The sequence below is a fragment of the Ictalurus punctatus genome, chromosome 3 (genome assembly GCF_001660625.3).
Source record: "Ictalurus punctatus breed USDA103 chromosome 3, Coco_2.0, whole genome shotgun sequence".
NCBI classification, from domain to species: domain Eukaryota; kingdom Metazoa; phylum Chordata; class Actinopteri; order Siluriformes; family Ictaluridae; genus Ictalurus; species Ictalurus punctatus.
Genome location: NC_030418.2, coordinates 17,717,014 through 17,737,637, shown reverse-complemented (window position 1 = coordinate 17,737,637; position 20,624 = coordinate 17,717,014). Strand labels below are relative to the sequence as shown.

Genomic DNA, 20,624 nt, shown 5'->3' with positions numbered 1-20,624 from the left:
ATCTGAAGTGGTATAAAGTGTATGTCAAATAATTTCCACACAGTTGAGTGTCGTGCTTTTAGAAAGGACTTTGAAGCGGAGGTGGACTTTATTCGGTCTGATGTAGCAGTGTCAGGATAGTTAGAATGATTTAAATAACCAAATCCTCTGACTGAAACGCGTATTATAAAATTGTGGGAGGGGAAAGATAATTCAGCAACAACCAATTACATAAGGAATGAAAAGCCAAATTTTGATACAAAATGACTCTTATTTTGAATTTCGGTTTTACGTGTGTGAACCGGAAGCAATATCAAGTCGGTGCCGAAACTTGTCTTCCAGTCATTGCAACCGCTGATCTGTTTATTGCTCGATATGATTTGTAAGTATCTATTCATATTTCCTCTGGTATTTTATAAATAGTTGATGTTATTAAAATCTCGATCTAGTAAAAAGAATCTCAGTATTGATTGGTAGTTGATAATTGTTTTGTCGGTAATCTCTGTAAAATGTATTTTTGTGGTCATGCCAGTGAGATGTTTTATTATGGCTCTGCATCGCATGCTGGGGTTCTCAGCTACATTCAAAGTGTATTTTATTTCCTCTCACAGTCGTTCCAACTGATCAGTTTATTATCATTATAAAGCAGGTTGAAAGACAACAGTAGTTAATCCAAAGTGCTGTACAAAACATCAAATAACATCACATTAAATAACATCATAAGACAAAGAATAAAAATAAGTTTTAAGAGAATATTTAACCCTTGTCAATTATAAAAGTTACACACAGGTCCATAGAGGACAAAAATGTCCATGTCAAAAAACTGTCAAAGAAATATTATATATATTAATTGGGTTTTTTTTCCACTTTCACTGACTTTGATTTTTTTTACCAGGATCAGTTCTGATCATAAATACTAAACATTCATTCATTTTCAGAATTTAAACCCTTTAAATTCCGGGTTGTTTACATAATGCAAACATCTTCAAAGCTCAGTAACCTTCTTGACTCGTATGCATTGACTCGGTGAGATTTGTGACTTCCAGTACAATATAATTTCTTTCTTACACACACACACACACACACACACACACACAATTTTCAGTACATACATAAACAAACACAAACCACAACTCCGATATCCATACACACACACCCACACAATTATAGCTGCATCATTTATTCAGTTGGTCTGCAGTGCTCTATAATACAACAGAATCAGAAAAAAAGGAATAGCATGTATTTTCCCCACAGGCTAAAACTGAGAAAATAGTACACATTTCAGAAAATTCAAAAAAAAAAAAGAAATGTTTTGAAACCTTGTCAACAAAATAAAACGGTATTAACACAGAATGTATGATTTTATGCTTAAACGTCACTGGGATTAAACATTGAAGTTTGAATGGGTTTCACTGGGGACATATTTGTCCTTAAGGTCCTAATTATTTTGTGTACCTAGTTTAAAATAGATTTATGAAAGCAAATGATGGTGAAATATTAAAATTCCAATATAAATACACACCTTTTGCAAAATTTATGCTGTTTGCGTTAACACAGACATAATGAATTTTTTTATTATTATTTTTTTTTTAATGAAAAAGACAAAAATGTCCATAAAGACGCACCAAGGGTTAAAAAATAACTAAAGTCGGAGTGGACCTCATGTGAAAGGGGAAACTGTTCCAGAGTTTGGGACCAACCACAGAAAAGGCTCGATCACCCTTTTCTCTTGGTACGACAACAGGGCACAGAGGGAAGAAGTTGATTACAGGATCTTAGTGTTCTGGTAGGAGAGTAAAGGGTGAAGAAGGTCAGTAATGTACAGTGGAGCAAGCTGCATGCTGCATTTTGCACAAGCTGCAGGTGAGATAAAGCAGGTTGAGGAAGGCAACAGAGAATTGCAATCGTCCAACCATGACGTAATAAGAGCATGAATCAAGGTTTCTAGGTCTTTTGTAGAGAGAGTTTTAATTTTTTAATAGACCTTAAATGAAAGAAGCTAACCCTAACAACAGCACTAATTTGTCTATCAAACTGTAAGTTTGAGTCAAAAATAACTCGAATATTTTTGACATATTTATATGTACTGAGGGAAAGAGGAACTAACTGGGCCTAAAATAATGACTTTATTTACTATAATGATATTATAGTTCCGAAAAATAGAAACCGGGGAAGCATATAAAGGGAAAACAACAAGATGGAACCCTGAGGAACATCATGTGATATGGGGCAGATGAAGGAGAGCAATTCCCTATTGTCATGGATATTATCTGAGACTACAACTACCTTTTTCTGGGAAAGCACATTCTTTAACCCATACATCATATTGGTTCAAACATCCTTCCCCATAATTCACTCACATAAATGTGATATTAGGATCAACATATGAGCACCCTGTACATACCATAGCATGTGTCTCAGGATGTGCTTTGCTACATGTTTTCCCCATATTTTATTTTATTTTATTTTTATTTTTACAGCTTCTATAACTTTCAAAGTTTTAATCAATTTAACCTGCTATGAAAATCAAGTGAAAAGGCATTCTCATGCACAGACAGAAAACGTTCAAAATGTGTGCCAAATCTCTAGACATTCAATTAATCATATAACCTACAGGTTCAATAGAGCAAACCTCAAGAATGTAAAAGAGTTTACCTGTGAGGGCGAGTCCACATACAGCAATTTGGTAGGACTTACAGTTTTCTCTTCCCTTCTTTTTTTAAATAATTTCTTTTTTTTTCATTCAATTTTTCTCGGTAAAATTTACTTGTGTCAAATTTGCCAAATGTATCATGTACCGCTGATATGATGGAATGAGTCAATGGGGCATGCCACTTGATAATAAGCCGCCTCAAAAATACTGCGCCTCTTCTGCTTCTTAATAAGTACTCTCTTTACTTTATTGCTCGAACCGGACTGTTTCTGTTAGCAAATATTTTTACCGTTATTATCTCTCTCTCTCTCTCTCTCTCTCTCTCTCTCTCTCTCTCTCTCTCTCTCTCTCTCTCTCTCTTTTTATATATATATATTTATATATACATACATACATACATACATACATACATACATATACACACCTGTCAGTAAATATCTTAGTTTTGAAGCTGTGAACAAAGAAAAACCAATATCTCTGCCATCGCAGAGTCAAAGTTCCTGGAACTTCTTATAAGAAATCGCTCCATGTAATGCTTCTCTCAATGTAATACACACATTTCTTATATCATTGACTCCCTTCCATACAGACAGCAATATACAATGACTTCATAAAATTCTAATTAAAAGTCTAAATTCTTGAAGATTCCTACCAGTCAGTGGTAAGGCTGCATCGGTCTTTCGCTCTGCATAATAAAGGGCAAACCTCCTTCGTGTCAATACGGCCTCAGAGTGAAACTTTTCCATGGGCGTCCTCCGGTTTGCTTGTTGTCCAGAAAAGCTGAAAAGACTCGCGCAGCCCAGCCAGCAGACGCCAAATTGTAGTGGAAATTCGACAACACTCGCAGACTAGTCCTCTGAAAGTAAAAAGGTTTATTACAGAAAGATAGTTAATACAGGATAGAAGAAAGCAGGATAGAATAATGAGAGCACTCTAAAGCATTTGTGCTGAACCACTACTATAAATATATATATGAAACACAGAGCATGACACACTTCTGTGTACCCATAAGAAGCAGTTTGAGGCAGTTCAAACAGGCTTTGTTTCAGGATCTTAGAAGATGTGCGGACGAACCTTGAACAGAAGAACATTTTTGTCTCTGTAAGCAGATAAACATTCTGTACTGATCTCAGTGACATCACATGGCCTTCTTAGGCGTTATCCTCAGATGAACATAAAAACAACAAAACTATGAATAAGTAAAAATGAATAATTTCCCTAACACTATATTTACTGAAAAAGTCCTGTCTTTCAAATACTCTCTCTGTCAATCTGTCTTACTTGCTGTTAAGGAGATGAGTGGGAGAAGGAGAGCAAAACCCAACCGGGGTGGAGGACGCTTTAATAAGAGTGGTGGAGGTAGAGGAGGAGGAGGAAGGAAAGCATTCAGTGCCTTGGATGACGATGATGATTTTAACCTGGATCTTGGACCAGGTCGCTCCATCAAACCTCCTTCTAAAGGCAGAGGACGAGGCACTTTTACAAGTAGAGGGCATGGGGACAGTAGAGGAAGGGGAAGAGGCAGCTCCAGAGAAGGCTCCAGGCAGAGCGAGGAAAAGCGGGATCAGGGTAGATCTGACCATTTCAAGCTGCCCCTACAGAAGATACATATGACATCAGAAAATCGGCTACAAGTAAAGGAATTATTGAAAGAACTTCAGAGTCAGGAGTATACTACTCCAAACAGGTTAGTGGCTGTATGGGCATGTATCTGTCAACTGTTAATAGCTAATTTAATGGTCATAATGGTCAAGTCCCTTGTTTGAATTCACATTGCACAGATGCTCATTGATGTTGTTTTATTTATTTATTTTTTTTACTCAGTGGCTCAGACTATGAGGGAGAGGAAGAGGAGGAGGAGGAGTATGATGAGCTGGACCATCGTGAGGAAGGTCAGTTCTGGATCACGCAGGATGATGGTATCGTGTGCACAGAAGAAGGTGTCTATGAAGAAGATAATGAGGAAGAAACATCAGCCAAACCAGAACCTGTTATTTCCCTGTTTGCCTTAGGCACACTCTGCAGGTACTCATTGCCACTGTGCCTTTATTTGTAAAGAGTTCATCTGTGTATTTTAACATTTTAAGATACTGCATTAGCCATGATCAATATATAAACCGTTAACCAAGATTTGTAATTTAATGAGAAGTGAATTCAACACCAAAATCTTATTTAATCTGTATTATTGTGATAAGGACTCTCTCATCGCTGGTTTAAGATGCTGGACAGACTAATACTGTAATAGAATTACAATAATTACACAACTCTGACATGTAAAAAATATTTACATGTTTGTTAAACTCATAGTTACCTGTTGGGAACTTAAAATTTGCTGAAACAAAATAAACAAGCTCAGGTAACAGCAGCAGCTTCAAAAGTTAAAGTACTTAGTACAAAGTCGGGTTTCAATTCCTATTGTGTACTTATTAAACATTCCACATCATTTTCCAGGACGGACCGCATCAAATAATTAGCATAGCTGAGTTTTATATCTGAAAGACATCCAAATGCGAGCAGATGAACATCTCTAAGTAGAACAGTCCCTACAGGATTTTGCGGTTGCAGAAATGAATGCAAAATCAGGCAAACTTCACCATATTCGGATCAGCTTGCAGTTTTTCAAAATTACTGCAGATTTTCCGCAGATTTGGGCCAAGATGCATCATGTGACATCATCACAACGTGCATTCAGACAAGGCCCTCTTTGGTTCACGTGTGTTGAACATGAGTACAGCTAAAAGGTCTCGTTTACCAACAAACATCACTGTCAAAGACCGTGCAAAACAATTTCATGCAATTGCAATTTCACCAATTTTCCGCCCAAAAACACAAAAATCTCTGCAAGTTGCATAGCAAATTTTGAAAAAAGCCACAGCAAAATCAAGCATTTGTACGGACTGGTAGAATTTCTGAGCAGCCATCTCTTTGTTTTTTTCATTCTGATGTGTTATGTTATACTAAGTTAATATGGTTGATCTGAGTTATGTAGAAGCAATGGAAACTGAATCTTGTACAATACAAGTGTTTAACTTTGTCCGATGAATTCATTTCTAGGGTGCTAAAATATGGTTTTACATTTGCTTGTGTTAGATATGGCTTTGACCGTGAGCGTAGCAGGCGAGCGCTGGAAGCAGCAGAGAGCAGAGGGCAAGGGGAAGTCGGAGCAACACTGGAGCTCCTTCTCTCTCAGATGTTCACTGAACGTTTTGGCTCGACTGCTCTTGACCTTCAGGTACCTGACCCTCCATCATATGAAGAATGCATGGCCCTGCGCCAGGAGGAAGCTATTGCTTTAGCCGCCATTTATGGAGAGCGCTTCTGCGAGAGAATCAGTGGCCGCGTCTGGACCATCCATCTGGATCCGCTGTGGAGGACTGAGGTGCGTAGCCTCACCTCAGAGTTGACTAAGAAAGGACAGGTGAAAGGGTCTTCATCCACTCAGGTGTGTAAATTCTACTTAAAGGGATCAGGATGTAAATTTGGGAAGCACTGTCATTTCAAACACCAAAGACCAACTGAGTCGAGCCATCACAGAGACCCATGTGGGCCGAGCCAGCCTGGTTTTAGCAGTACTGATTCCCCTGTTTACCAGCTGGAGGTCCGCTTTCCTCTGGGAAACTGCTACCCCTTTCAGCCATCATTAGCTGCCTTCAGTACCACGAATGAGGCAATCTCTGGAGCAGGACGCCTTAATGTGACAGAATATCTCTTTGGCCAATCACTTTCAGCGGCACAAGAGGGTGAGCCTGTGGTCTACACCCTCATCTCCTGTCTTGAGGAAGATGGACCAATCAGAGAGCTCCTTTCAGCTTCACATCACAAATATAGTGCTCCACCCCCTGTGCTGGCCCCACCCACTATTCCTGCAACAAGAATTCGTAGCACTAAGTGCACCTCAGCCGACAGTACGCCAAGCAGTGCAACAGTTTCTTCGCAAATCACTAACGCAGCACAGAACACTGACCTCTCAGTCATGCATACAGAAGGTAAGGAATCTGCTGTTTAGGATGATCATATTCAGTGTGTCTGAAAGATAATGAAATTATGAAATGTTACCTGAGAATTCTCATTTGTGTAGTTGCAATTACCAATTGAATTGTCTGATCTGTTGACTTAATGCCACATTCATAAAATACATATAATAATATAATTCACATAAAAGGACATTAAACAGGGATATTAATTTCTGTTAGCCTTTTAAGAGAAAGGGAAACTGTAGCACAAAAGAACTAGACCATTATAAAACCTATTAGTAAAATACACAAATAGGCTACTGAATAATAATAAAAAATGTACTATAGCAAAACTATGAATAAATAATGTACTAGTCTATACTAATGTGCTAAATCTCGTTATCTAAAGCATACACTGAGTTACACTGAGAGTGGACCATTTGCAAATATTATTCTGTTCCATGACTAAATATGGTTAATCATAGTTCATAGAATAAACCGTGTGACTGAGAATAAGCATTAAAATGTGATTTTGCAGAAATGTGATTATATCAAGAAAGAAATTGAGAATAAACTGTATATTTATATACAAAAAAAAAAACTTTGAATGTGGACATGATAATTAACTGCAATCCCCTAAAATTATCATAAACATTTGTAAATAATTACCTTTACACAAGTATGTAATAATAATAATAATAATAATAATAATAATAATAATAATAATGACAAGCATAAGGCTGATGATTGAACACAGAGTTATCCAGTCAGAAGTTTGCATATAATTCTGCCTGCTCAGATCTCTCCGTCTGGATGATTTTTGAAAGCAGCATACATTTATCCTATATAATACATACACTATATGGCCAGAAGATTGGGAACGCCTGGGTGTGCTTTCCAGTTCATCCCAAAAGTGTTCAGTAGAGTTGAGATCAGTTTTTGTAAATTTGATTTAGGTTTTTTTTTTTTTTTTTTTTTTACTTAAGATTGAATTTTTGATGATTGGTAGCTGGTGCAATCACAGAATAGTGCTATGAAATTACATGACGTCCTAAAAGATTCCATACATGGGGATAATGAACACTTTTTAGCAAAATGTACATGATTGCCATTTCTTTGTAAACACACATGGAGTCATCTCTCCCAACCTTAGCTCCCAGTTTGGCAACAGTATCGTGTGTGATGTGCTTGCCATGTTTCCTGTTAAAGTCCATCGCAACCTTGTGACAGCTTCCCAGATTCTTAAAGGCTATCTGAAAAAATATATAAATATAAACTAAGTATGAGAAAGTTTGGAAGACATTTTGCTAAAAAGTGTTCATTTCCTCTATGTATGGAGACTTTTGGGACACCCTGTACTTATTCCATTTGGCCTAACTGAGCTTTTGTGGCTAGTAGACATGAGCATGTATCTGTATCTTTGCGACATGACGTATTACTGAAGCACATCTCAATGCGTTTACAGGGATCTATATAGCTATTAAAATGGTGCCTTCTAAGACACTGACTCATGAAGCAGCAGTTTATCAAAACAGTTGCTTTCTGCTTCGGACACATCTATTACTTTAATGTCCGGGCTTATTTTTAATGTAGGCATTACAACCTGCAATGCTTGTAGGCTTAACTATATGTATATGGTAGCTGTCGTGTGTATTACTACAGGAGACAAACACAACACTGAAGATTTCGAAGATGAGCAAGATGATGATGATGCTGAAGAAAGTGTTCCCATAGAGAATGAGAGCTATGTGAACTTTAGAAAGAGGATGGAGAAAAAAAGTGAGGCAAGAGCTGAAGAGGTGCTGCAAGAGAACAAGAAGCTTTGTAGAGAATTCAGGAGAAAACCGGTAACAGCTTTTATTAGCGATCAGTCATTTTTTACCCACCTCACTAACTTTGATCGCTACAGAGAGTTTATATCTGTATGCCTGGAACCAGGAAAATACATCCTGTATATTGTGTCTCTGCTAGTCTTCCAGGTGCTATGTGTCAATGCAGGAACAGAGGGTCAAACTGCCTGTGTGGGATAAGAGAAGGAATATTCTAGATGCTCTGGAGAAGAATCAGGTTCTGGTGATCAGTGGGATGACTGGGTATGATAGAAAATATGCCATCTTGTGTTATTGGTTGTGTCAGTGTGGGTGAAAGGCCTTCAGTGAGGTGTGTGCTTAATCTCAGGTGTGGTAAGACCACTCAGATTCCTCAGTTTATCCTGGATGACTCTCTGAGTGGACGAGGGGAGAGCATAGCCAACATCGTATGCACTCAGCCACGCCGTATCTCTGCAATCGCCGTGGCAACCAGGGTTGCTCAGGAACGGGCCGAGATTCTGGGCCACTCCACTGGATACCAGATCCGTTTGGAGACTGTCCGAGTAAATATCTCTCTCACACTTATACACAAAAGTACATAAATTGTATCTCTGGCATACATTTAATCTGTCATATCTATGTGGTATTAAATAAGAGCTATACAAACTGTGTATGCAGGGTTGTCAGGGTCACGTATTTTACACGATTAGGCTATTTTAAAATTGTCTGAACCTGCAAACCAAATAATGAGAATTACAGTATATTATCAGTTTATGCAAACATAGGCTGTGGCAGACAACGGGATAGTGATCGTGCTGTCAGTCTATCTACTATGTACAGTACCATTTCAGTTGTAAAATATATTACAAAGATTGGTTCCCAAGCAAAGACTGAGAAAAAGAAGAAAACTGTGTCTCCCTTTCCCAATACCCCAAAATTTTAGGCTAGTATTGGGGAGTTTTGTGCAGTTTTGGGGATAGAAATTTTGCTGAAACTGGCAACCCTCTGTATATGCATGTGTGTCCAGTCCTCCTGCACTAGGCTGCTGTTCTGCACCACTGGAGTCTTGTTGCGCAGGCTAGAAGGTGACGCTCAGCTCAGTGGAGTGACACACATCATAGTAGATGAGGTTCATGAACGCACAGAGGAGAGGTGAGCGAAACTGTGCGCATAGTCGCACACGTACACATAAACACACCACCATAATGAGCACTTTGTGACATCTGCATCACTTCCTGCCTCCCAGTGACTTTCTGTTGCTGGTTCTGAAGGATCTGATGTTGCAAAGGTCTGACCTGAAGATCATCCTGATGAGTGCTACTCTCAATGCTGATCTCTTCTCCCAGTATTTCCACAAGTGCCCCTCCATCCACATACCAGGCAAGAACTCCTTTATGTATATCCATATACTGATTTTAGGTGTACAGTTCAGAAATTAATTTCGCTCATACTAATAACATTTCACTATTCACCTTCAGGACGTACTTTCCCAGTGGAACAATTTTTCCTTGAAGACGCAATTGCGATGACCAGGTAAATAAAAGCAAATACATTTTTACCTCTGTTGAACCTTTCATACAACTTTATATACAGTAGATTGCATAGGACGAAGACAAACAACAAAGTTGATTAAAACACAGTTATCATCTCAAAAGTTACCTAAAGTAAAACAAATAAAAATTAAAAAACAATTCGTATAAACATCAGAACGGTACACTGTAAAAAAAAAAAAAAAAAAAAAAAGTTGACTTAACTTAAAATTTCAAGGCAACTTGCTACACAGCTTTTTTTGAGTTTACTCAACTTATCTTCACTTAACTCAATTTTTAACTCAAAAAAGCTGTGCAGCAAGTTGCCTTGAAATTTTAAGTTAACTTTTTTTCAGTGTATAATTATGAGATTAGGCATAAACACTGTTTAAATACTAGAAATAAAGTTGAAACATACTGTATATAAAATCTAAACAGTACGCTCTGAGTCTGTGTTTTATGTTTACTGATAAAGGGAATTCCATAACTTTTGGGTTTATTTAAAAAAAAATTAGACGTTAATACATATGCAAGCCAGTGTATAGTCACATATTCAGATGTTAGTTCATAATTGTCTACTAAACAGTTAAATAAATTAAACTGGTAGGCAATGAGCTGGATTTTCACAAACATTTAACATGTAATACTGATATGTGTGTGTTAGGTATGTTATAGAGGATCGCAGCCCATACCGGCGCTCGGCAAAGCAGAATGGCCCGCCCAATCAAAGGGCTGGGAAAGCACAGTCTTCTGTGATGAACATGGAGGACGATGATGATGATGGCTGGTCATTTAGATCCTTTGTAAAGAAAGATGCAGTCAAAGAATCCATCCCTGACCAGCAACTCAGTGTGCAGGAGCTCACACTCCGATATCCAAGTAAGCAGATGTACAAGTGCATGTTTCAACATTTCTGTTTCACTTTGAAGTAGTGACCACAGATAGTAGCTGAATATTTCACTCATGTTGTAGTGCTGTGGTATAGGTCATTGAGCTAGAACAGTAACATTTATTTATATACAAAAAACAAATATCTTCTTCTAGTTGACTCTATATGAGTTTGTACTGTATATGCATCTTGACTCATAAGCTTGCTCAAAACCTGTGGTGAAAACCCTGGCTGCGATGGACCTGGATAAAATCAACATGGACCTTGTGGAGAGTCTACTAGAGTGGATTGTAAATAGAGACCACAGTTATCCTCCAGGTAATCATTTCATCTATTGTAGTGGATATAAGAAATGCCAGGATCTGACACATTGATGGGGGGAGTTTTGGAGGCAGATAGCATGAACTTTCATTCTTTGGCTTGTTTTCCTCTGTGTTTGTGTAGGTGCTGTTCTGGTTTTCTTGCCTGGATTAGCTGAAATAAAGCAGTTATATGAACAGCTACAAGCCAATAGGATGTTTAACAACAGAAGAACTAAGAAGTATATATACATACAGACATAACTGTAACAATTAATTAAGCATTTTGTGATAAGATGTCTGAAAAATTTTGTGTAATGTTTATAGGTGTGTGGTGTACCCACTTCACTCCTCTCTGTCCAACGAGGAGCAGCAAGCAGTGTTTACACGGCCACCAGAGGGTGTGACCAAAATCATCATCTCTACCAACATTGCAGAGACGTCAGTAACCATTGATGATGTGGTATACGTCATTGACTCTGGCAGAATGAAAGAGAAGAGGTTGGAAATGCTACAGTACATGGCCCTCCAGGACTGGAGTTGAGCAACCTTGTGCAAGACAATTCATGAATTGTATTGTACTGTAAGCATACATTGTTATTTAAATGGTCTGTGTATGTTCAGGTATGATGCCAGTCGCAGTATGGAGAGTTTGGAGGATGTCTGGGTGTCTCGTGCTAACGCTTTGCAGAGGAGAGGCAGAGCCGGCCGTGTGGCCTCTGGAGTCTGCTTCCATCTGTTCACCAGCCATCGCTTCACTCACCACCTAAGCCAACAGCAGCTGCCTGAAATCCAGAGAGTGCCACTGGAGCAGCTCTGCCTCAGGTATGTGGGCGCTTCAAGTTTCTCAGAATCTCCTGTGGGTTTTCAGCAATGTTCCACTAGTCTTCTTAACCCATATACCAACTAACACAATATATTGAAATTGAAGGTGAATGGCATATGGGTAGGAATACTAAACAGCCTTAAAATGAATACTTGTATTATCCTGGAACAAGTAGGCATCAGACACAATATGCAATAATACATAGATGTACAGGGAATAAAACGCGACAGGGCATGCTGTTATAGGAAAATAATGAGGTGTGATCCTGAATGTTACCATCCTGAATTATTTTCCGAGATCAGCACATCCTGAAATGTTTTGTTACTTTTATACCACAACAACTTGCCACTGATTACATCATTTATGCTTTAAAGAATGACACTTCATACATTTTATCCATTTAATGGCCGCAAAACAAGTTGATCACTTACTTCATTCCCTCACCAGCCTTTCTTTTTTTTCTCTCTTACTTGAAGTTAAGACAAAAATGAGACAAAAAGACATAAGGCATAAGACAATAAAAAGGCATAAGACAAAAATGTAGCTTATCATGTTACCAAGAAACCAGCTGACTGTTCTTATAGAACTGCTTTACCTCTGAATTTTAGAACACCCTAACACTGGAGACTCCTTCCATAACTGTGCTTAAATAATCTCCTCACAGATACTTTACCATGGCAACTTCTGCAAAGCTGAGTAGAAAGGATGAGTAAAATCATTGTAAATCTGAATAGCCTTTTAGCACCAAAAGTCTATACAAGTCACTTTGTATACCACACTATAATTTTTATTACCATTACATTTATAATTCAATCTTGTTTGCAGTCTGTGTGGAATTTTGCATGTTTTCTCTATATCAGGGTGGGTTTCCACCAGGTTCTCCTGTTTCCTCCCACTTACCCAAAACATGCCATTAGGTAGATGGGCTATGCTGGTTTGCTGGTTTTATGGGCTGTTTTGAGTATTTCAGAAAATGCTGATCTGAATTTCACACACAACAGTCTCTAGAGTTTACACAGAATGGTGTGAAAAACAAAAAACGTCCTGTGAGCAGAGGGTCTGCAGGTTGAAACACTTTGTTGATGAGAGAGATCACAGGAGAATGAGCAGACTGGTCTGAATTGACAGGAAGTCTATAGTAACTCATATAATCACTCTTTACAACCGTGGTGAGCAGAAAAGTATCTCAGCATTCACAAAACATTGAACTTTGAGGTGGTTGGGCTACAACAGCAGAAGACAACATCAAGTTCCACTCTTGTCAGCCAAGAACAGGAATCTGAGACTATCATGAGCACCAGCTCACCGAAACTGGACAGTTAAAGTCTGGAAAAAGACCAGGTCCATCTGGTACCCACAAACATGCCAAGGTTAAAGTCACAGATATCACACTTTTTTCCCCCATTCTGATGTTGGATGTGAACATTAACCGAAGCTCTTGACCTGTATCTGCATGATTTTATGCATTGTGCTGCTGCCAAGTGATTGGCTGATTGGATAACTGCATAAATGAGAAGGTGTTCCTATTGAAGTGGATGAGTGTATATTGAATGAGTGTATAGAAGTTACTGAAGATGAATGAATGTATATGTGTATGTATATAAATATATATTTATTACATAGCCCCTGTTCTCTTCTGTTTTAGGATTAAAGTGTTGGAGGTGTTCTCCAAGTCTCCCCTGCACTCTGTGTTTTCTCGGCTCATAGAACCTCCAGCACAAGGCAGTCTGGATGCAGCTAAGCAGAGACTCTGTGCTCTTGGTGCACTTACTGAAGCTGAGTGTCTCACTCCTCTTGGTTGGCATCTCGCCTGCCTTCCCGTGGACGTGCGCATTGGAAAGTTGATGCTGCTGGGTGCCATCTTCCGCTGCCTGGACCCAGCCCTCACCATCGCTGCTAGCCTGGCCTTTAAGAGTCCATTCGTAAGCAAGTATTAGCTTATGTTCTGACTTCAGTTCTGCAGTCCTCCTCTTTCATCATCATTCTACTGTATCTCTTTCTCAGGTCTCTCCATGGGATAAAAGAGAGGAGGCTAATGAAAGGAAACTCAGTTTTTCCCTTGCCAACAGTGACCATCTTGCTGTGCTACAGGCATACAAGGTTGTTGTGATTCCTGCAAAAAAATGCTTTTTATATTTATATAATATTTATTATATTATAAATAATTCAGCAAATTGTGATGGCTTAATATCTGTTGCACCTGAAATACACGAGTGATTATGTAATCATTGTTTGTGTGTGTGATAGGGTTGGTGTACTGCAGCACAGAATGGTTCACAGGCTGGCTATTGGTACTGCAGAGAGAACTTCCTGTCTATCCGGGGACTACAGGCAAGTATAGCCACCAGCTGGTTAATTCATTTAAAATGTATTTTTTTTTCAGCAGAATTGCTCTCGAAATTAAGGATATTTGCATATGTATTTGACTTATAGGAAATAGCATGTCTGAAGAGGCAGTTTGCAGAGCTCCTCTCTGATATTGGTTTTGTAAAGGATGGACTGAAGGTAAGAAACATAGAGAGGATGAGCTCTAAAGGAACAGATGGTGTGCTGGAGGCTACAGGCTATGAGGTAATACTTTGTGCATGCTTAATAAGATATGTCTCTTTTGAAAGCAAGAAAGGGCAGTTGGTGCCTGGGATAGAAAGTGCTGTATAAATGTTAGAATGATGCTGAATTTGGCCACTACTGACACAAAGCCAAGCTAATAAACATACTTTTGCTGCGTGTCTGTCTCTCTAAAAGGCAAATCTAAACTCTGATAACACAAAACTGATGTCGGCAATGTTGTGTGCAGCCCTGTACCCCAATGTTGTCCAGGTAAGTGTCCTTAACACTTTTTTCCCTCAAGTGATCAGCATTATGCTTTGTGCATTTTCCTGTGAAATGTGCTTGTGTGTCTGGTAGGTGCGAGCTCCACAAGGAAAGTATAAGATGACAAGTAAAGGGACTGTGAAGATGCAACCTAAAGCTGAGGAACTCCGCTTCCTCACTAAAAACGATGGAGCAGTTCACATCCATCCTTCGTCCATCAACTTCATGGTGATATGCCACTCTTCCAGATGATTTCATATGTTAAGCAGACTGGCTTCACTCGCTGTTTTTCTTCTATACAGGTGCGTCATTATGACAGTCCATACCTGGTTTACCACGAGAAAGTGAAGACCAGCCGTGTGTTTATCCGAGATTGCAGTATGGTATGTGTGTATCCAATGGTGCTATTCGGTGGGGGGCAGGTCAATGTGGACCTACAACATGGTGAGTTCATCATCTCTCTGGATGATGGCTGGATTCGATTCACTGCCGCCTCACATGAAGTAAGAGCTCATTATCAGAGTTAGTGTCTGTGTGTGTGATACATTCGCTTCAGCTGTAGACAAAACATAAAGGAAAAAATGGTACTGATCATCGGGAATCAGTGTTTGGGTTTTTTTTTTGGTCCATATAGGTTGCTGAGCTGGTGAAGGAGCTGCGTTGGGAGCTCGACCAGCTCCTGGAGGAAAAAATCAAGAACCCCAGCATGGACTTGATCACCTGCCCACGAGGCTCCCGCATCATACACACCATAGTATCTCTTATCTCAACCCAGTAACACGCATGATCGTACACATATTTCTCACATCCATTTGCATCACATGCAAAGTAATTAAGCATCATATTCACCAAGTATGCCTTTTGTATCACACAGCATTATTTTTTATAGTGAACTGGAAAATACAGATTCACCCCATATGTGATTAACACATGAGCTGTAATTTGGATTCGAGTCCATATTGGATGCATGTGCATAAAAAGGACTTACAAAGGTATAGACATTTGGAACATTACTTGAAAATTAGCATGGATACTGCTGTTGCTCTTTAGACATTCTCTTATTCTCTGCCTTTTCTTAATCACTGATACACAGTGAATGAAAAACTCAACTGACAGTATGTATTGAATGTCATTTATTATGATAATTGGACATTTTTTTTCATATAGGACTGCATAGATATATTAGCTGGACGCTGATAATGAGCAAATGACCATTTTAAAAAAAATTCTAAGATCAAAAAAAAAAAAAGTTAGTGCAATTTATCTTAATATTTCTCTTCAGATTGAAAAATGTTTATATGAAACTGATCTGTGAACTTATCTTCATTTCACCAAATTGCAAATTTTATAGCGCACATTTACCTTGCAACTGGCAAGATCGCTGTACTAATCTGTTTTGTGTATATTTATGTCTGAAACCACTGAGAATGTAAATCGTGTAGTGTGAGTGTACTCCTCTCCCGGTCTCAACAGAGCTTCAGGAAACTGGGGCTGATAGGAATAGAGTACATTATGGCAACATTAATCTGAGTTTTGATTTCTTTTGCTGTTTCTAGCTTAAGATGATTCTATAAAGACACATCATATAGAAGTGGAGCAGCAGGTCATAAGTTAGGACAACATCTTGCATTTCATTACCTGATTAACAGCATCTGGCCAGTTTTGTGTCTCCAGACAAAAAGCGCTGTGTTTTGGGTATGACGTCCCTTCTTTCCCTCCAACTGTCCCATCCAGGAAGTTGGAGGTATAGAATTGAACGCCAGGCTGTGTGGTGCTCAGCTCCAGAACACGCCCTGTCCCAGGATGAACCACTCTGTAGCAGGAGCATGGGATGTTTGTGTCATGCCAGTCATGTTAAAGATCAACAAGGAACCATATGGAAGAAAAGATGAGTGGTTTTACCTTGCACACTTCATCTCTTGTTTATGTTGTCCTGGAAGCCAAAGGCAGAAATTGTGGTCAAACCCAGGGCCAGGAAGTTCTTTGAGTCGAGACCCAAGAAGAACAGATTTGCGTAGGTCAAAGAGTGAATTTTCTACAGGTCTAATTTCTCCTGTGAAAAGAGATGCACAATGAATTCAGTACTCTCACTGGCTAGATGTGCTGTAAAATTAACTACTTGTCAAAGTAAAATTCTGACAAAAAGGTCAATGTAAACCCATAAATCAAACAGTATCAATGTAATGAATATAATAGTAATATAAAGCTAATAAATTAAGCCATGAGGATCAATCATTCTAAAGAGGACATGTTACAGTCAAAACTCTAAAACAATGCACTCAATCATCTCTACGGGTATCGTATTATTTTTTATAGATTTCTTATGAATGTGTTCAGTTTTCTTCCTACCTTCAGCAAACATTGTGTTTCTGCATTGCTTGAAAATGTAAAAGTACACTGTTGTAAAAGGCACAGAAACATAAATTATTTTGTTTAAAGATAATGACAGGAAATAATGAGCTACCTGTAGGGATCATGTTGTCATCTACAGGCAGGTATGCCTCTGCTGAGATGCTTACTTCATGATCATAAATATCTGGTGCACCCTGAGATGAAACAGAGAAGCAGTATTGCTGGTTCTGTTCTTCAAAATAGCTGTCATTCTGCACTTTAGCAAGCACCCTCAGAAAAAAGGGGACTAAACTGTACCATTTATCATCATTGGGGCGATACCATTATTTTTGTACCTTTTTAGAATGTATCTTTTAACAAGATATTTATATAGTGTATATAGCACCTTTTAAATCTTTACTCTAATATGGTCCAATTATGTACCTTAAATCTTTTTTTTTTTTTAAAGATGCACTGTATCCACATTTCCTGGTTACAGAGACTTATTAAATCTAAAAAAGATAAAGGCCATCCATCACCCAGCAACAAGAAAAGGTACAACTTACCCAGTGAATCGTTACAAATCAAATGTGCAGAAATAAACATTACAAATGGGGTGACTGTCACCTATTTATGGAAAGAATTGCACATTTTCTGCATTTCATTAATTTGTTTAAATTACATCATGTCAATATTACAGCAAATGTCTTGTCTTACCTGTCCAGCCAGGTTGAAATAAGAGTGATTGGTCAGGTTGATTGGTGTAGTTTGGTCAGTCTGGGCACAGTACTGTACACTTAATGTGTTTTCCTCCAGTGTGTAGGTCACAGAAACTTTTAGGTTGCCAGGATAACCCTCATCACCATTTGGACTCATGTGGCTCAGTCTCACTCCATTAGGCACAGGCTCACAGCTCCACACAGCCTGAACATTACAGTCCAAGTGACAAAATGTAACAAAACTAAACAGGTAGAAATTGTTTCTAAATAAGACCAGCACACAGTTTCAGACAAGAATGTGTTTATTTATTGTGTCATAGTTTAAATATAACCTGGGTCAGTTTACTTACCTTATCAAAGCCCCTGATGCCACCATGCAGGGAATTGGGTCCATTATTGATAGCCAGGTTATACACTTTTCCCTCAATTACAAACTGACCCTTAGCAATACGGTTAGCTACTCGTCCTACCACAGCTCCAAAGTAGCGAGAATTAGTGAGATAACCTGGAAATGTAGAAGATTCAAAATCTTACCACCATTTATTCTTTCATTATGCAGTCTAAGTTTAGAGCAAGTTTTAACTTAATGTACATTATAATCAAGTAAGTTATGCCTCTAAAAAGGTGTATAAAATGGTATCCACTAGACACAACATGCCACCAAGGGTTCAAAGGTCAAGAGGAGACCAACAGGGACCATTACAGTTTCCATTAAAACCAATACAATTCCCATTATAACCATTACAAATTCTGTGAAGGTTTCTACTGGGGTTTTTGTTTGTTTGTTTGTTTGGTCATCAGGAAAGTGGTCACGAGTGCAGAGGATTTGGAAGATCACGTGATATACAAATATACAAAGATTCCTTCGAGTGATACACCAAAACTGATTTACTAATGTTAAACCTGTGGTGAACTTACTTTCTAGGTCACCAAAGCCCAACACTATATCCGCACTTTGTCCTTTCCGGTCAAGTGTTCTGATGGCGGCTATGACACAGCCTAGAGAGATGATTTCTACACTGACACTCTTGGATCGCAGTGTCCATTTTTCAACAGAGCGCTGACCAGATACTAAAGCTAAGACATCTTTCTTCACCTCAGACATCTCGGCATAAATCTGCAAACACAAACTGTTTTGAAGTCAGTCGGTTGTAGCTCGCCGACAACAGAGCTCAAAATCTGAACGAGCTAGGGATGTGCCGACTCTTGTATCGACTCTTGTGAAAAATTGGAGCTGATTTGCATGTCTGGAGGGGGTTTTCCCTCCCCCTCAACGAGGACAAGACAAATATATCCTTTGATGTTCTCACTGACAATTGATCAGCATTCTGTATTCACGATTCTCTAATGTATCGTATACAGTGCAACTGTGGTTAAAAAAAGCATACAGTTTGGCACATCACAATGATATACACTCACCATCCACTTTATTAGTAACACCTGCACATTCTGCACATAGTCTAATCTTCAACTGTTCAGTTTCGATAAACCTATGCCCATGATATATCTTTTTGAGACGCCGTGTGACTGAGGTAGCATGTGCCACAAAAATATAAATGGATGAACGACTGCCCTAACAATCAATCAATGCAAATATGTAGCTATTTGCATGTATTTAATACATGTAAAATACTTTTGCGTGCATTTACATAGATTTTATGACAAATGCAATACTAAATATGATTCTGATAATAACTGACATTTTCAATTACCATTGATGGGTAAAGACCAACTTTGGCTAATTAGGGGAGAAATGGCAATGAGGGCTGGGGAACCGAAAGAGTCGACTCTTATCGGTGAGTGAACAAATACAGAAAAGGGTAAACATATTCGCCAATAGAACTAGTCAGCCTTTGAACACGTGACCAAATTACGTCACCATAACGCGACACTGCACTGTGTGGAAAATCCTAATGTGGTGTTTTATTCCTACCCGTATTCTGACATATATTCTATTCTGCCTGTGCGGCAAATAGCTCTCAATACAGATAAATCCATTCGCGTATTCGAGTTAGGCACAGAACTGTGCACTCTGGTACACACATGAATTCTTACGTGCTAACTTATCAAATCAAAACTTATCAGATCAAATTTGGCAGGTTTAGCAGTAAAACCACTCAAAAATTTGTTGTAGTTAACTAGTCCAGCTTTAGATCTGGGACTTGAGTATGACTGAAGGAAAAATCACGAGTCTCATTTATCACCCTTGCGTCAACACCGCTTTGTGCCTGAACTAGTGATTATTCGCAAACTAGTCAATTCTTTGATTCGACTCTTTTAGGTGGATAACGGAAGCCGACTTAATTTCTAAAGAAACATCCATCCATTTTCCATAAAGCTTATCCTACACAGGGCCACAGGTGAGCCTTGAGCCTATCCCAGGGAAAACAGGGTACAGTTGTGCACACACTATGGACAATTTGGGAATGCCAAACAACTTACAATGCATGTCTTTGGACTGGGAGAGGAAACTGGAGTACCCAGAGAAAACCCCGAAGCACAGAGAGAACATGCAAACCCCCAAACTCAGAGGTGTGAGGCAAATATGTTAACCACTAAGCCACATTGAGCCCTTAGTGGTTTTTGGAAATAATAAAGAGACAAATACTCTCAACAAGCACTTTATTAGGAACACCTGTACATCTAATTATTCATGCAATTATCTAATCAGCCAATAGTGTGGCAGCAATGCAATCCATAAAATCATGCAGATATGAGCCAACAGCTTCAGGTAATGTTCACATCATGTGACCCCTGTGATTTTGACTATGGCATGATTGGTGCCAGACAGGCTGGTTTGAGTTTTTCTATAACTGCTGAT

At 38.8% G+C, this 20,624-nt stretch overlaps 2 protein-coding genes and 1 long non-coding RNA gene across 4 annotated transcripts; 1 reads left to right on the top strand and 2 right to left on the bottom strand.

The window, feature by feature from the left end:
* The first annotated feature begins 99 nt into the window (after positions 1-99).
* dhx57 (DEAH (Asp-Glu-Ala-Asp/His) box polypeptide 57) lies at positions 100-16,278 on the top strand. Of its 2 annotated transcripts, XM_017463972.3 has the most exons (23): positions 100-361; positions 3,925-4,319; positions 4,457-4,657; positions 5,723-6,618; positions 8,248-8,432; positions 8,557-8,678; positions 8,764-8,959; positions 9,424-9,548; positions 9,643-9,776; positions 9,875-9,929; positions 10,590-10,804; positions 11,016-11,132; positions 11,259-11,355; positions 11,441-11,614; positions 11,738-11,938; positions 13,585-13,861; positions 13,944-14,039; positions 14,187-14,270; positions 14,373-14,510; positions 14,685-14,759; positions 14,847-14,981; positions 15,056-15,256; positions 15,388-16,278. In XM_017463972.3, exons 2-23 carry the CDS (start codon positions 3,928-3,930, stop codon positions 15,529-15,531), a joined length of 4,260 nt encoding a protein of 1,419 aa, XP_017319461.1. In that variant the 5' UTR covers positions 100-361; positions 3,925-3,927; the 3' UTR covers positions 15,532-16,278. The 2 variants fall into 2 exon arrangements, 1 of the variants encoding a protein (XP_017319461.1); XR_008396306.1 differs by lacking the exon at positions 15,388-16,278 and having other exon boundaries at positions 14,187-14,264; positions 14,367-14,759; positions 14,847-15,171.
* Positions 9,968-11,592, bottom strand: LOC108263305 (uncharacterized). The gene is made up of 2 exons (XR_001812134.3): positions 11,458-11,592; positions 9,968-11,288 (listed from the first exon to the last, which is right to left on the bottom strand). It is a non-coding gene; the product is annotated as an uncharacterized LOC108263305 (long non-coding RNA).
* galm (galactose mutarotase) lies at positions 15,874-18,956 on the bottom strand. The gene is given in 7 exon segments (NM_001201078.1): positions 15,874-16,244; positions 16,392-16,566; positions 16,656-16,806; positions 17,218-17,299; positions 17,802-18,008; positions 18,154-18,308; positions 18,722-18,956. Coding segments are annotated over 7 exon segments (1,062 nt in total). The 5' UTR covers positions 18,909-18,956; the 3' UTR covers positions 15,874-16,139.
* Positions 18,957-20,624: the final 1,668 nt, after the last annotated feature.

Bases quoted from the DNA above. Each gene is read 5' to 3' on its own strand.
- dhx57 (XM_017463972.3), top strand. From the start codon at position 3,928: ATGAGTGGGAGAAGGAGAGCAAAACCCAACCGGGGTGGAGGACGCTTT. The intron at 6,619-8,247 runs GTAAGGAATCTG...GTATTACTACAG, and splicing joins CTCAGTCATGCATACAGAAG to GAGACAAACACAACACTGAA. The intron at 14,271-14,372 runs GCAAGTATAGCC...TTTGACTTATAG, and splicing joins TGTCTATCCGGGGACTACAG to GAAATAGCATGTCTGAAGAG.